General features: G+C 39.9%; 2 protein-coding genes across 3 annotated transcripts; one reads left to right on the top strand and one right to left on the bottom strand.

The window, feature by feature from the left end:
* Positions 1 to 81: 81 nt before the first annotated feature.
* On the bottom strand, positions 82 to 9,632 carry ptpn2a (protein tyrosine phosphatase non-receptor type 2a). Of its 2 annotated transcripts, XM_039694488.2 has the most exons (9): positions 9,360 to 9,632; positions 8,282 to 8,372; positions 7,772 to 7,872; positions 6,850 to 6,948; positions 5,264 to 5,401; positions 4,959 to 5,168; positions 4,650 to 4,823; positions 3,885 to 4,069; positions 82 to 1,142 (listed from the first exon to the last, which is right to left on the bottom strand). In XM_039694488.2, exons 1-9 carry the CDS (start codon positions 9,414 to 9,416, stop codon positions 950 to 952), a joined length of 1,248 nt encoding a protein of 415 aa, XP_039550422.1. In that variant the 5' UTR covers positions 9,417 to 9,632; the 3' UTR covers positions 82 to 949. The 2 variants fall into 2 exon arrangements, with proteins under 2 accessions (XP_039550422.1, XP_039550423.1); XM_039694489.2 differs by lacking the exons at positions 8,282 to 8,372; positions 9,360 to 9,632 and having other exon boundaries at positions 7,752 to 7,872.
* A 1,642-nt stretch (positions 9,633 to 11,274) lies between these two features.
* On the top strand, positions 11,275 to 13,971 carry LOC148976969 (uncharacterized). Its single transcript, XM_089117525.1, has one exon. The coding sequence runs from the start codon at positions 11,604 to 11,606 to the stop codon at positions 13,431 to 13,433; it is 1,830 nt and encodes a 609-aa protein (XP_088973651.1). The 5' UTR covers positions 11,275 to 11,603; the 3' UTR covers positions 13,434 to 13,971.
* The last annotated feature ends 2,377 nt before the right edge of the window (positions 13,972 to 16,348 follow it).

Here is a 16,348-nt window from a genome sequence, read left to right as displayed (position 1 = left end):
TTTACCCCTTCAATACCATTTTATAGATGCAAATGAGCGTGAACAGAGAAGCATATGCACACAGAAGATGCCAGAGACAAATAAACAGCAATGTTTCTTCTTTAGTAAAGAGTTTACTATGTACATTTTGAAAGTGGAAACCAGACCACTTATTACATTTGGCTGAATCTACAGTCAGTTTATTACTAGAAGATCCTGAGATGTGCATGTACGGAAACTCACTGGGCTTTGACCTACTGAAACAAATGAGTCACCCTATGAATATCCATGCGCAAACTTGAAGACAGAAGCATTTAATAAACTGACTCAGAAGGACCGGTGGGGGTCTATTTTAGTATAGCTTGCTTCCACCAGGGAACAAAAAAAATGAAAAGATAATTGTGACTTTTTAAAAATCACATAATTTTGACTATTTTTCTCTGCAATTCCATGTTTAAATCTCACAATTCAAACTTTTTTTCTCAGAATTGTGAGATTTAAAGTTGCTATTTTGAGAAATCAAAATAATTCCGAGATATAAACACACTTGTGACTTTTCTTGCAGATTTAAAGCCGCAATTTTGAGAAATAAACTCGCAAAAAAGTCAGAATTGTGAGTCACAATTATCTTATTCATTTTGTGGCGGAAACAAGCTACTATTTAACAATGCTCTGCGGATAAACAGACAAAATACTGTACAGTGAAATTTGCTAGGCCTCGAGAACTTGCCGTGATGGAATTACAATAGCAGTTACAATGTAACTACATCATTCTTTACACTGTAATAACCACAACACAAACATTCAGTAACTTGTGTAGAATGTCCGGGATTGAATGCTTGTAAACACGATCATTCTACATGTTGTCCCTTATCTAAAAACATCCAAGCACCTACTGATATGAGTACCATAATTTAGGTCCCTGGGCAAAATAAAAGTTAAGAGGAGGAATCTGGGGAACAAAATTGCATTACTGGGACAGAAAGGCCCAGCACATGCACAGTCCTAGTGCTAATGCAGCACCAGCACCGACATTTAGGAGGATTGGTCTCCAGAACTGCCAGTTCTCTTTCTTTTTCTCCGAATCGCTCAGTTTCAGCTTCATTTGCTGCAGCTTCTGTGCAGTGCTGGCTATTCGCTCCTCACGGTTCCTCTTGCGTAGGCTGGAAGAAACAGCAACACACACATGGTTAATTACTTCATATTTCCCTTCATAGAACAGAAAGAGGAGCAATTTTACTGATTCGAGCTGAACTATATCATTTAAAGCTGCAATACCTAAGATTTAGATGCCGCTAGAAGGCGCTACATTCAAAACAACAACAATGGCTTTGCTTGATGACGACGTGGAGGAACGCGGAATGATGGGAACTGTTGTTTTCAACTCCACCGTGGATAAATCAGTCAGACGGGAATCGAAAATTAGTTGTCATGGATGAGGTAAAGTTCGATTTCTATAAACTTTGCGTTTAATGACATGCTTGTTTTTCATTAAACTGAAATAACCGCAAGAAAAGTCAGGTTTAAAAGTAAATTAGTTACTGTACGAGTCACTGGACGAAGCTATGGTGGAGAGGGTTTGAAGGGGCAGGTCTCTTGCAAGGAGTTGACGTGGCTGGTCCTCCTTGGTAACTTTATAAAAATAAAAAATCAATTTAATGTACATTTGACACATCTTTTCATGTTGTGTAAGTATTCAACCACAGCTACAGTTTCAAAAAATTAACGTTAAGAGGGTCGCACACCGGACGAGAAGCTGCAGCGCAGCGTCGCGCCACATCTTTAAAATTCGAAAACATTATTATCTATAAGTGTAACGTTATACATACCGGCGGCGCCATTCGGCATCTGTCCGCGGCGCCCAGCAACAACGCCTCAGGACCGTGACACAGAGCGCCATTTACATAGTTTTATATAAAATTTAAATTATTTTTGTCTCAAATCGTTGCTAATGGATCCTGACTTCGCCCTATGCTGCAATATGCATTTAGTTTTGCAGTCATTTACAGAAATCAGCTGCTTGAATGACAATTGCTGATGTTATTATTAGATTTTTCAGGTGAGATTCTCAATTCATTCAGTGAACGGATGATCTAAGGTAAAGTTTTCAGAATGCAAACTCAGCAACGATTGTATTTAATTGTACAGTACAATCATAACATAGAACAGACATTATCTTCATTTCATGTCATTAAACATTACAATATTGCTGGCCATACACTGATGAGAAAGTGCGCGTCCGGTGTTCGATAACGTTACTGTGGAGTTGTCCTAAACGTGGCGCGATGCTTCTTGTTCGGTGTGTGACCCCCTTTACAGCCAACAGTTCACATTCCGAGAATAAATGAAAAGAATAATTGTGCTCCATTCCATAACAAATGCGCGAAACAAGCTGTTTGTTGCTTGATAGAAGCTAACGCACAACTACAACTACCGCATTTGTCCAGGACTACACGTAGTACGAGCGGAAACCGAGGTAAGCGGATATGACGCGATTGACTGGCGACTCCCAGCTCACCCCTGCTCATACGCCCCATTTCCTTGGTTAAAATCTCAATTTTCTCACCATTTAAACATTGTTTGAAACATTTGGAATATTGTGAGTTATCATCATAACTAAATATATAACACTGACCTTGTGATTTTGGGATATTTTAATGCAAAAATCTTAGGTATTCCACCTTTAAAGGAGTAGTTCACTTTAAAAACTTTTGCTGATAATTTACTCACCCCCATGTCCCCCAAGATGTCCAAGGTTTTTGATGAAAACAATCCAGGATTTTCTTTTCTCCATATAATGGACTTCAGTGGGAACCAAACGGTTCAAATGAGTTTTAGTGCAGCTTCAAATGGCTATCTAGGACCCTTCGAGTCATGACTCGAAAAAAGATTTGTTTGTTTTGATGAACGAATTTGAGCAGGAGAGTCACAAACGTGTGTCACAGAGCAGAGCAAGGCGAGCATTTGTGCTTATAAAACTTCTTTTTTTTTTAAATGAGCGATCGATTCGCTAGATAAGACCCTTATTCATCATCTGGTGTCGTTTAAAGCCATTTGAAGCTGCACTGAAACTCTCATTTGGAGCTTGAACTGTTTGGTTCCCATTGAAGTCCATTATATGGAGAAAATCCTGGAATGTTTTCATCAAAAACCTTAATTTCTTTTCGACTGAAGAAAGAAAGATGTGGACATCTTGGATGACATGGGGGTGAGTAAATTATCAGCAAAAGTAAACTACTCCTTTAATGCATGTCTTTTTAAAAAATGTATATTTGATCAAACTTCTGGTTGTAAAAATCTGTAAAAGGATCTGTAAAAATCTGTCTAAAGTATAATTTTTAACCACTTTTGCAATCCAGTTCAAAAGTTTGGGAGAAGGTAATCTTTTTAAGAAGAAGCTCAACAAGGCTGCATTTTTAGTTGATCAAAAATACTGTGACAACAGTAATTAATACAATTTAAAATAACTTTTTTATTTCAATATTTGAAAACGTAATTTATTTCTGTAATGGCAAAGCTGAATATCATTCTAACATGCTGATTTGGTGCTCAAGAAACATTTATTATTATTATTATTATTATTATCAATGTTGAAAACAGATGTACTGCTTAATATTTTTGTGGAAACAGAAATATTTGGAAACAATGAAAAAGTATTTACTTTCACATTTGATCAATTTAATGCATCCTTGCTGAATAAAACCATAAAAAAACGTTCTTTTACGGACCCAAAACTTTTGAGCGGTAATGTATGTTTTATATACAGCTCTTGATCAACTCTGTACACTCTAACACTCTAACAGTCTAACACTCTTTATTACAATCACAGATGATATAACTAGACTACTACAACTCAGCTATCAGTTTACTAGATAAAATGTTACACTTTTATTTATTCCTCTTACCCAAATGTTTTTAACTCCGTAAGCTGCTCTTCCTTTGGTGACTGTATCCTGTCTCGTTCTCCTCCTGGATCTTGTGGCTCCGTACAAGAGTCAGACTGTCCGTTGTGTTTCTCTGAACTACAGATGGGGCTTTGAGACGACAAAACTAAATAAGCTTCGGCCTCCTGCCTTTCTTCATGACGCTTCTGCTTTCAGTGAAAAAGGTTCAGAGTTAGACATACAAACACATTACATGAAATAAATAAATAAATAAATAAATAAAGATAGATAGATAGATAGATAGATAGATAGATAGATAGATAGATAGATAGATAGATAGATAGTGATATTGCAAAATAGTTACAATAGTTAATATAACTGAATTTTCAGCATCATCACTCAGAAATCATTCTAATGTGCTGATTTTTATGCTCAAGAAACATTCACTTTTATTATCAATGTTGAAAACAGTTGTGATAATTAATATTTTGATAACTATTATTTTCAGTATTCTTCAATGACTATAAATTTCAAAAGAATGAAGGTATTATTATCTTAAAAAAAAAAATGTAATTAAAAACTTACGACCCCCAAAATTTTAATAGTAGTCTATTTCTAAAAAAAATACTATAGAAGTCAATAGGGTTTAAAACAAACATGAGGTGTGAGTAAATGATAACAGAATTGTAATTTTGGGGTAAACTATCCCTTTAATACTGTGTATTGTAACACTGAATATAATATACTGCTCTAAATCAAATATCAAATGTAATAATGCAATCGCACCGTGCTTGACACTTGTTGAGTAGTCTCTTTTAGGATGCTCTTTGCTCCCTCTATGACTGCCATGTATGAAAAGCGAAGCTGATCTGGGGTTTGGATAAGACCCATTCGATACTCTCTCATATCTAACAAAACCTTTTGTATGTCCACAGACAAAGGGTCTTTCCTCTTGTCCATCTACAAAGAGCAAAGGACAAGTCAGTTCCACATAATACATGTCATTTATTATACCTGATAACAGCAGCTTGAGAAATGATTACAATCTCTGTGAAACCTTTGGAATTGTTAACTATTGTGTAACTGCAGTCTTACTAAGACGAGGCAGGTGTCAACCAATGAGAAGGTCCCAGACCGCCCTATTCCTGCACTGCAATGGACCACCGCGGGCCCGTTCTCTGGCCCCAATGAGCCAGACTCTCGAACCTTGAAAAGGAAATTGAGGAATGATGCTGGGGACTCTGGAACACCAAAATCAGGCCACGATGAGTAATGAAAATGGTAGATATCCCTGGTTTCTCCTGTCTAAACATATGGGACAAAATTGAAACAACATTTATTTTTCATGTCCTGTTTAGAGAAGCATTCAACGACGTGATAATTTGACATTGCATTCACACCTTGGTATTGCGAAGTTCTAATATTCTTATTGTGTAATTGGGTTTGACCTCCTCGGACTCCAGATTCACCATAAACCCAGTGTCACTGAAATCCATGTCTCGCTCCTCCTTAGACGGCCAGTACTGTGCACACTTCTCCTGTTCAGCGTCAACGAAAAAAGCAAAAGAACACAAGCGGGATTTTTCAATAATTTCAAAAATGTTTACCAGTATTAAGATTTTTTTTTTTAATCCACATCCAAATCTAAATCCACATCTGCTTATGCATTACTATTTATCAACATACTACCAGATTTCACGACAATTATTTCAAATAACAATGATTTACTCTACTGTTCAGAAGTCCAAAACAAATTACGGAACAATGATAAAGAATCAAAAAAAAAAATCCAGGACATAGACCTGAACAACGCAATGAATTCTGGGGTAGATTAGGCCTCGAACGATCCATCTGTTCTATCATTCACTGCCTGAGAAACGAAGGATGCATCTAAAAGAGATTTGGAACTGGGACAGCCTAGACGCTATCGGCCTGCGACTGCGGCCTTCGAAGGATGCAGCCTCTGAATTGGGACGCAGCAATAGAGCATCACAGTCCCGCCCACAGCCCGAGAGAGCGTTGGTGCCGGAAGTAAATTTCCCGTTCATTTCTCCCATTGACGTTTTGTAAAATCCATTTCTAAAGAGTTTTAGAGCATGTCTGAGGATAACCTGCTACGGCTGAACTCATAAGTATACAACATATCATTTCGAGTGAAAAAACTAAGAGAAAATCCAAAAAAAGTCAAGGGTACAAGCCTGTGTACATATTTCCATTTCCGAGTAAAGGAACTACTCCTCCCATAAACCACCGCGCCTCACTGTGCTGCGGCAACCGCACATCCAATGGTGTCTCTGAGGTGCGACCAATGAACTTAGCCCTACGTCATAACACGATGTTCAGTCTTCACGTGCCTTCGAGGGTTTCAGACACCTTACACGATTTCCACCAATCAGATGAATCACTGTGGGATTGTTCAGGATTGTGGGTAATGAAGTACTTATCCAATATATCGCGAATTATAGGGATTTATCTTAAAACAAGGTTAGTGCCCCATGAACTTTATTTATATGAGCATATACAATCAACTTAGTACAGCCGTAGCTGGTTTTAAGTCTACCATGTATGGTTACGTTTTAATGGCTTATATCCCTACTGTCAATGGAGAAATTGTATTGAATTTTTACTTCCGGCACCGGCTGTGGGCGGGACTGTGATGCTCCATAGAGTGAATGTTCATTTTTATTAAGCTTTTCTCTTTCTCTCGTTCTGATATACTTCTCATACGCGTTGGGCTCGTTTATATCAGAGTGTGCGCGTGCCTCATTGACGCAGCATACAGGCAGGTTTAACAGGTGAATGAGTTTTCTTAAAATGCATCCTTAATTTAAATGATTTACAATAAGGAATTATTTGTGGTATTTTGAAGTGCCCACAATAACAATATTGCACATTACATGTCCATTGTCGTAATATACTGTGTTACCGTTTGCCGGTTACATGTCTATAACAAGCAAGCCAAACAACAATGTGTGTGTTCACTCACCGAGCCTTTTTCTATAACTCTGTTAAGCATAATAATTGCTTTGCAACGTTGTTCCCAAATCATTAGCCAAAAGTGACCACAAGTGTTCCTCAGGGGACCCTGCAGAAAGAGAAAAGTATCTAATTACATTTCTGAATATGCTAACTATTTAAACAAGTTGCCCAATACAAAAGAAATGGAAACAATCTATGAGACATCCTTCTTTGTTCTACAAAAACTCTTTCCCGGCCAGCGTTTTTTGAAAAAGGTGCCAGCCAACACTAGCATTTTTGATCATTTTCGCAAAAGTTTCATGGCCCCCAGAATATTTAGATGCATGAATATCTGAAAATGCAATATATCAAAAGAAAGAATAGAGCCTGTGCTTTAAAAATAATGCATTCGTTATACATTTGTTTTTTATCAACACTTGCATTTGGGTAAGTTTCATAAAAATTACATCAAAAATCTAAAGACTACATCCTGATCAGATTCAGAACGGTGATCAAAACGTAGTCGAGTCCATAGCCCTATAGCTTGTCCTGGGTCGCATTTCATTCGGTAAAGTTAGGCAGTTTTGAATTTATATGTCGTTTAATGTTGATGATGTTATTTTACATAAGTATCTGCTTACATATGCTATCGCTTGTTTCTGCATCTTCTTCGCATGTGGTTTGATCAGGAGATTCAGTAGATGCGTAATAGCGCCCCTACCGTAAAACAGTGAAAACACGGAAAGCCAAAAAATTCCGTCAATGGCGGGGAAAGAGTTAAAAAAGTAGGTTTCGTGAATCTAAACTTTAGAAATCCTATAAAAACAGGGTTTAATGTAAATTAAACTTGTTTGTTTAAAACAACCGCATGTGTATTTAGGCCACATAACACATCAATGCAAGTTAGTAAAATGCAAACATTGGACTTACTTTTTCCATTACTGTCATACCTGTGTCAATATGTACCTTCTCTGGGCCTCCTCCACGGTAATTAAACTTGCATTTATGTAGTCATTCTCTGAATTTTCTAATCTCACCCGACTGTGATCATCTTAACACAAAAATGCGGATTATTAAGCCAGAGTCAAAACAAACATGTTGGCATAAATTTGTGTGAAATTCAACGTAAGCTTATAGAAAAAAGTTTTATCTCAAAGATTATAATTCTGATACACTCGTCATTTACTCGCTCTAATGTAATTCAAGTCTATATGACAATTTCTCAATAGAACCACACAAGGTCACAATTTATTTTCACAGCATTTTTCTTTCATACTTAATGGAAGTGAATTATTCTGATTAACATCCCTTTTGTAGTTCACATACAGAAAAGTCAGAAAGATCTGGAACAACATGATGCTGAATAAGGTCTTTTTTCGCCATGAACTATCCCTTTAAGGGCAAGATTACAAAATGAGTGAAACATTGTTAAAAATGGTTTACAATGGGAAGAAACTTACAGGGACTGACGTCTCTATATCTATTCCTATTGCGATTTTCTGGGAACTTTGCCACTTTGCAGGCGCACTCCTGAGACTGGTTACGGATTTCCTAGAAAGAGATTACAAAAAAACAAACATCATTGTGAGAACCCTAAGATCCATCCCTTAAAAGAAAAAAAAAAGCACTTATAAAATATTTAAAGCTATTCTAACAAAAAGAGGGGGGAGTGTTTTTAAAATTAAATTTAAAAAGAGAATAATATATCCATCAAATGGGGGGGTTGGGCATGCCTATCTGGCAGAGTTTTATAGAGAACTGACAGCTTCGGTTCTTCAGTTCTTGGGAAGTGCTCGTCAGTTCTCAGAAACCATATCAGTGCATGGTTGCGTCTCAAAACCTCGCGAGCTCCCTAACCTGACAGCATATTTAGGCAGCATAAACGCACGCAGGGGGGTTTGAAGGTGGCAAAAATACATGGCATTTAGGGTGCTAGGACTGGGAACCCTTGTGGTATGTTACCAAAAAAATACAGCACGAGTAAGTGGTTTGAAAATGCTGTCTGGGTAAACAGCTCGCTAGGTGTTGAGACACATCCCACGTGTTCACAGGAAGCACCTAGTGAGCTGCTCTAATGTACCGCAATGTGACTCGAGCACTCATGCACTTCACATTACTGCCAGTCAAGTTGTTTTGACATATGGTATTTCGCTGTATGGTTTACTACAATAACACGCTGCCTACTCTCATTTTGCTTATTGACAAGAATGCAAAATATATAAACAAATTTAACTCAATATTCTTGTAAAAACATAAGCACTCGTGTTCAGGTTTACCGAGCTGAAATGATTCACAGAAGAAGAATATTTCAGATTTAGCAGTAAGTCAATGTGGACTGTATTTCTCGGTATTACGCGCATGCGCACTAACGCAAAGCTGAATTACCCATTCGTTCTCACGGGCCGAGTACTTGTCTAGGACAATTAGATAAACATTGCAAATCTACCAGGGCAAAATACTGCTGGTGTCCCAAGCGTTCATCTAAGGAGCGACTCATATTTAAGCTAAAAAATATATAAATAAAGCAGTATGACTTACATTATAAAGGTTTTGCCACTGTCCAGTTGAATCGATGTTCTCAAACTCCTGATCCATTTTTTTCGGGGAAATTCAAACGGAAAATGTTTCAATCAAATGTCGTCTGAGATCAAACGAGGGGCCACTATTCCATTGTTAAAAATTGTCATGATCCCGAAAATGGCAAGAGGAACGGAGCAGTACGATGTTAACCCTCATCAAAGAGGATAAAATTACTAGCACTTTCAGCACCCCCATCGGCTACTTCCGTGTGTCAGTCGAGAGGAAAGCGAGAAACGGCGCCCTCTGTCTGCAAGAGTCGACATGGCTACCTTGATTACTTCCAGGTGGAGAAACTTTTACATGAGATTCATTCCAATAACTCGAATCTTTTGAATCACCTCACCATTCATTCACTTGCTCTTCTTCAAGGCAGGTGACACTTCGCGAGGGGTCGTGCTGAATTCGGAACCGGCTTGGATAACTCTGCCAGCCATAGAAAGATATAGCCTAATACAAGTATAAGTCGTTGGTAGATTGTGGTTCCCAATAAAGCAAGCAAATATCACGAAATTTATTTTGCCTGCAAATCACGTTTCTCCTCAAATGCATCAGCTCTTTTTTTTCACCACCCACATTCACTTTGAGTGTGATTTATCAAGCTACAGAAAAGGGGACAGTATTAAAAGACTAAATAGTTTCAGTAATATATTTAGTGCTTTTCAATTAAAATTTCAACTAAAATTTTCAATTAAATTGAAATTTCACTCAAAACAGCGAACTAATAAGAGAGCTGAATTCGGAACACTAATCTTACTATGCCATATTTATCTCTATAAGCCAGAAACTATAGAGGCTATTCTGAATTCACTGAGTCAGTGGCCAACAATTTATTCAATTTAATGTGTTCACAAATTATACTTCCAGGAAAAATCAATGAAAAGAGCTCTAGGCCATAGGGTCATTTTAATTTATAGTGGTCATCTTTTCTGTTGTATTTTAGGCCCATAAGTGACATTTAGGGTTATTTGACATCAAATAAAAACATTATCAAAACGTTTTTCTGGATTTACAGTTAAAGCTACACTGTGTAACTCTTTTAGTTTATTCTTAGCTGAAAACACTTAGTTCTTTCAAAAATATATGTGCTCATTAATGTATATTTTCTTCGTTCAAGTACTAAAGTATTCTCGTGAGTGTATAATATGCCATTGAAAATACATATAATATCTGTCGCCATGTTGCCCCTCCATCTTGAAAGTACATTAGCCAAAGAGGGACAGACCCGATAATTCAAGATTACGTTTGAGTTAACACTCATAGACGAGGTCGAACTGGAAGCCATGTTAATCTTGGACTACATTGGCCACCGTAGGAGTTAAAATTGGAATTGGAATTGAGAGAAACGGAAACTAATATTCACTGGATGGTCATATATCTTTTCACCGCTACATGGGGGTGAAAATCACACAGTGTAGCTTTAAGAAAGGATTTAAAGTGGCCACAATAGCGAAATTTCAGTATATAAAAAAAAAAACTTACGAAAACCATGTTTAAATGTGTAGCTAACTATTTTGGCGGATTGACTACCAACCGCATTTTTACTACAAATAGGTAGGTCTGACGCCGTCACGCCGACTCTCCGAAGCTTGCTGCAAACGGTCCTTGCAGTGAACCACTGCTTTGGATTTTGTATTTGTATTTGTACGTCATTTGTATTTGTACGTCACTAGTCACGTGAAAATGACTTCTGAAGCAAACACACTTGTCATGATTCTGCCTTCTTGTCCTTGAATTCCTCTAGTCGTGAGGCAGGATCATGACAGAATCATGTTTTGTGTGCAAGCGCATGGCCTGTTTGGGCCATGTGCTTGTGTTGTCTCGTTAAGTTACCCCGCCCCCTTGTTATCCTCACCCCGCCCCCTTGTTATCCTCATCTAGTGCTTCATTGTCTAGTCAGCTTCACCTGTCCTCGTCATTAGTGTTCCCTATTTTATCCCCTTGTGTTTGCTGTCCTGTGTCGGTTCATTGTTTGACGTTGCATGTTTCAAGCTGTAAGTAATTCTTTGAGTAAGCTGTTATTTGAGAAGAGTCTGTTCATGTTGTAGCTTTGTTCCTGTCTTAGTTTCAAGTCTTAGTCTGGTGTGTTCTACCCTGCCTTGTTTTGCCCCCTCGTGGGTTTTATTTTCCTGTTTGTCACAAATAAACCCTTTGCACATCATCTGCTGTCTGCTATTGGGTTCATCAGCCAAGCCATATGACAGAATGAACCGACCCCTAAGAAACCCAGCAGACAGCAAGCCTATTTATCCTACTCTGCAGCCGTCAGACCCCGAACAATGGTGGCAGTCGGCCATCACCGACAGCCTGGAAGGCAAGCTTCCTTTCCCTCCTCAGGGAGAGTTGACCCTGAGGAAGTACGCCCAGGTCGTGGAGAAGAGGAGGTTTTTCTTGCCGGAGATTCTGGTCAACCGCTACTTCATCGCGGGTCTTAACGTCCATCCTCCTCTAGCTGAACGTGAGAGACTGGTCAGCCGCCCGTTCCACAAGATGGTGGACAGTCTGTCACAGAGGGAGCTGCAGGGTGCTACAAGGTCTTCATCTTCCGCTACACTTCCTGTGATCCCTGAGGGTCGTCTGTTAGCCGTTGCTACACTTGGGGACCAACCCAGTCTTGCTGCGACTCCTGAGACACCTTCCACGTCCATCAGTCTTCATGGTAAGCGTGGAAGGCACCCGTCATGGGAGTCAGCATCAGAGTCTTCCTGCCCGGAATCCTCCTCGCCTGCAGTGAGCTCACCTGTTCCGGTAACAGTTTCTGTTTCACCCCCCTCTCCGGTCACTAGTCTGGCTACCTACTCCGCCCCACGACCCAGGAGGAAGAAGAGGAGGAAAGGACCTTCTGGTTCTCCGTCTCTACCCCCTCCTGAGCCCGTGATGGCTCTCCAACCCGCCGCTGAAGTCGGAAGCGCTGTTCCCTGTCCCGCTGCTGTAAGCGTGGCTCCGGTTGTTGCAACAGGAGATGCCGTTCTACAACCTGCTGCAGAAAGCGCCTTTTCCCAGTCGGCGTTGGGGAGATCCATTCCAGAGACTTGTACTGTGAATGTCGTCTCTGAGTCTTCTGCCGTGTCTGCAGAAGAGAGAGCAGCAGTCGATTCCGCTGCAAGGGCGGTGGTACAGTCCGTTTCGGCTCATCAGGAGATGCCAGTCATCATCGCTGCCAGAACCCTGTCCGAGTATTTATCCCGTCTGGCCAGAATTCTTGATGTCCCAGTCAGTCCTGTCTCGTCCCCAGTCCCTGTTTCAAATGCTCCAGAGAGCGCCGATCCCAGTCCAGAAACTGTCAGCGCTGATCCCAAGTCTGCTATACAGAGCACAGATCCCAAGCCAGCTGCAGTCTTCGCTGATCCCAAGTCTGCTACAACGAGCACAGATCCCAAGCCAGCTGCTGTCTTCACTGATCCCAAGTCTGCTACACCGAGCACAGATCCCAAGCCAGCTGCAGTCTTCACTGATCCCAAGTCTGCTACACCGAGCACAGATCTCAAGCCAGCTGCTGTCTTCACTGATCCCAAGCCTGTTGCACAGAGCACCGTTCTCAAGTCATCTAGTGAGAGTCGTGATCGCAGTCCTACTGCAGTGAGCGCTGGTCCTAAGCCAGCTGACTTAGATGCTGATCCCAGGCCAGCTGCCACTAAGACTGCATCCCCGTCTGTTCTGGTCTCCCCTGGCTCCTCTAATTCCCGGTCTGTTTCCCCATTTGTCCCTGTCCCCACTGTTCCTGGACTTCCGTTTGTTTCCCCTGTCATGGCTCAACCCCGGACTGTTTTTCCCTTGTCCCACAACTCTCCTCCCAAGCCTGCTCGGTCCTCTTGTCCTAAGCCCACTCCCCGTGGTCCCAGGACCCCTGTCCCGCCCACCCACCCTGGACTGTCAAGCAAAGACTCTGTGTTTCCTCCACCTCCTCTGCATTGTATGTTCTTTTTGATATTCCACCCCAACCCTGTCATTGTGTATTCTTGTATGCCCTTGTTAGTTTTTGCCATGTACTGTTGGTTTGTGTCTTTGTCACAGTCTGTCATGTCCCGTGTTTAATGTCCCCTTGAGGAGCGTCTGGAAGCCGCTCCTTAAGGTGGGGGTTCTGTCATGATTCTGCCTTCTTGTCCTTGAATTCCTCTAGTCGTGAGGCAGGATCATGACAGAATCATGTTTTGTGTGCAAGCGCATGGCCTGTTTGGGCCATGTGCTTGTGTTGTCTCGTTAAGTTACCCCGCCCCCTTGTTATCCTCACCCCGCCCCCTTGTTATCCTCATCTAGTGCTTCATTGTCTAGTCAGCTTCACCTGTCCTCGTCATTAGTGTTCCCTATTTTATCCCCTTGTGTTTGCTGTCCTGTGTCGGTTCATTGTTTGACGTTGCATGTTTCAAGCTGTAAGTAATTCTTTGAGTAAGCTGTTATTTGAGAAGAGTCTGTTCATGTTGTAGCTTTGTTCCTGTCTTAGTTTCAAGTCTTAGTCTGGTGTGTTCTACCCTGCCTTGTTTTGCCCCCTCGTGGGTTTTATTTTCCTGTTTGTCACAAATAAACCCTTTGCACATCATCTGCTGTCTGCTATTGGGTTCATCAGCCAAGCCATATGACAACACTGGGTCACTCCTATAGTGAACCACCTGCTTTTACAGCCCAATCCAGTGTTGACAGATTTGAAAGCTGGCAGCTGTATTTCTTATAAAAGTGAAGCCAAACCATGGCAACATCGTGGGTTGTAGTCAGTGTTTGGATTGGCGTTATTGTTGAGGAGAGTGGATTGAGTTTATTGAGCCAGCGAGAAAGAGTTTGGGAACACTTTAAACTTATTTCCCTGAATAAGGTTAGTTCGTTCTTCGTTGACCTTTCTGCATACAAATATTTTTACATGATATGGAGCACTACGTGGATTATATATGAAGAGAGATAACCAGTGGGAGCACTACACTGAGAACTGTGGCATCAGAAGAATATCAGGCAATATCTGAGCGCATGAAAGTGCAAGCACCATTGAACTTTCTGAGGAGAAGAGAGTATCTGGCTCATTCCCATGATAATGAAACCCTCAACGACACTGCAATCCAGCTGGGACCGAATCTGTCCAGCAGATATATTTTCAGCTCTTACTTACTTACTTACTTACTTTACTTACTTTTTTACTTTATTGTCAGACGAATCTGAAATTTTTCTTGCATAACAGTGTATATGTTTGCAACATCCAACACACATTCCACATCGACATACTCTTACACATCACATATTACAATACTACATACATATAACGTATATACATACATTCTACATCGACATACACTTACACATCACATATTATACCATCCAAACAGTACATCACTTATACTTTTAACACCTTCACACTTGATCTCTAATTGGATATTTTGTTTAACGCTATGGTAGCCTGGTGCACAAAGGAGTGTTTCAGCCTCACTTTGTTAAATCTGGGCACTCTATACCTCCTATTTGATGGTAAAAGTTCAAATTCTTTATGCAGAATATGCAAAGGGTTAGATGTTATAGTATTAGCTAGCCTTAGCAAATTGTTATGGTAGGCTAAGTCATAGAACTTCTCAAGGGGCTGACCTATAATCTTTGAGCAAATTTTTAATTGATTATACAACTTTGTTTTCAGCACAACAGACAAGCTTTTATACCAAATCGAGTTGCAATATTGCAGTATACTCATTATCACAGACTTATAGAACAGCAGGAGAATCTGTTTACTTACTCCAAATGATCTAAGACGACGAAGAAAATAAATTCTCTGCTTTGTTTTTTTACACAGTGAGTCAATGTGATCTTTCCATGACAGCATATCATCAATAATCACTCCTAAATATTTATATGTCTTAACCGATCTAATTTCCTCCTTATTAATAAGAACTGGCATTATATCGGACACAGACCCAAATACAATCTCCTCAGTTTTACTGGTGTTAATGACAAGGGCATTATTCTCACACCACTCATTCAATTTAGTCACACCTTGCTGATGAAACTCAGGACTGTTCAGATCATTTATCACAGATATTAAAACAGTGTCATCAGAATATTTCAAAATGTACTGATTTGACACGTCAGTTCGACAGTCATCTGTATATAAGGTGAAAAGTATGGCAGAACTAACGCAACCTTGTGGGACTCCGACATTTGTAATGATTGCAGACGACACAGTTTTGTTCACTTTGACTCTCTGAACTCTATCAGTGAGAAATGAAGTGTACCATTGGACCAGATAGGGGTTAAGGGGGAATCGACAAGTCTTTTGGCATTAGCTACACTACTAGATCCACGATTTAAAACATTTTGGTTTCATAATCATATACAGGCCCAGACGGCAATTGGATGACTAACATCGTGCACAGCATTAATTAAAGATACAGCTCATCAAACACCCAGCCACTCAGCACAGCCAGATACAGCACACAATCTTAAAACTACAGGTCAAGGTAAAGTAAAAATCAAAAGGTTACTTATTAATTACTCGTCATAACATGGTTTTGTTTATAATTTCCCTTGCAGATGAGGTGAATCTTTAGGAGCTGCTGGACAACGATGCAAGTATGCAAGGAGGAACAAAAGACATTAGATGCAACCATAGAGGTCCAGCGCTAAATGACCGATCCCCCACTGGAGCGTTCTGCATTCGTACAAAGCAATATATCATAATTTATACCAGCTTTCTAAACAGTTTTGTGTACTCCAGCATCATCTGTTCCATGCGAGAGGATATTCTCTAAAGCTGGTGAAATTGTAAAAAAAAAAAAAATCGGCTTCCACCAAAGAGTGAAGTGTAGAAAATAATATTTGCTTAATAATAATATATCATGATATGCATGCATGCAATAATATGCATGATGTACCCAAAGCACACCCTCTGCCACATTTTTGTATTATTATTATAATTAATTATAGAACATATGAACATTGTTACATAAAAACATCATCATCAAAGACAGAAACTTCAAAAA

This window comes from Pimephales promelas, chromosome 12 (genome assembly GCF_988280905.1).
Source record: "Pimephales promelas chromosome 12, fPimPro1.hap1.1, whole genome shotgun sequence".
Taxonomy (NCBI): Eukaryota; Metazoa; Chordata; class Actinopteri; order Cypriniformes; family Leuciscidae; genus Pimephales; species Pimephales promelas.
This window is presented reverse-complemented; position numbering and strand designations above follow the sequence as displayed.

Coding starts and splice junctions, on each gene's coding strand:
- ptpn2a (XM_039694488.2), bottom strand. CDS start 9,416: ATGGATCAGGAGTTTGAGAACATCGATTCAACTGGACAGTGGCAAAAC. Junction 7,873..8,281: donor ATATAGAGACGTCAGTCCCT/GTAAGTTTCTTC, acceptor TTTTGTGTTAAG/ATGATCACAGTCGGGTGAGA. Junction 1,143..3,884: donor ACGGAGTTAAAAACATTTGG/GTAAGAGGAATA, acceptor TGTTTCTTCCAG/CCTACGCAAGAGGAACCGTG.
- LOC148976969 (XM_089117525.1), top strand. CDS start 11,604: ATGAACCGACCCCTAAGAAACCCAGCAGACAGCAAGCCTATTTATCCT.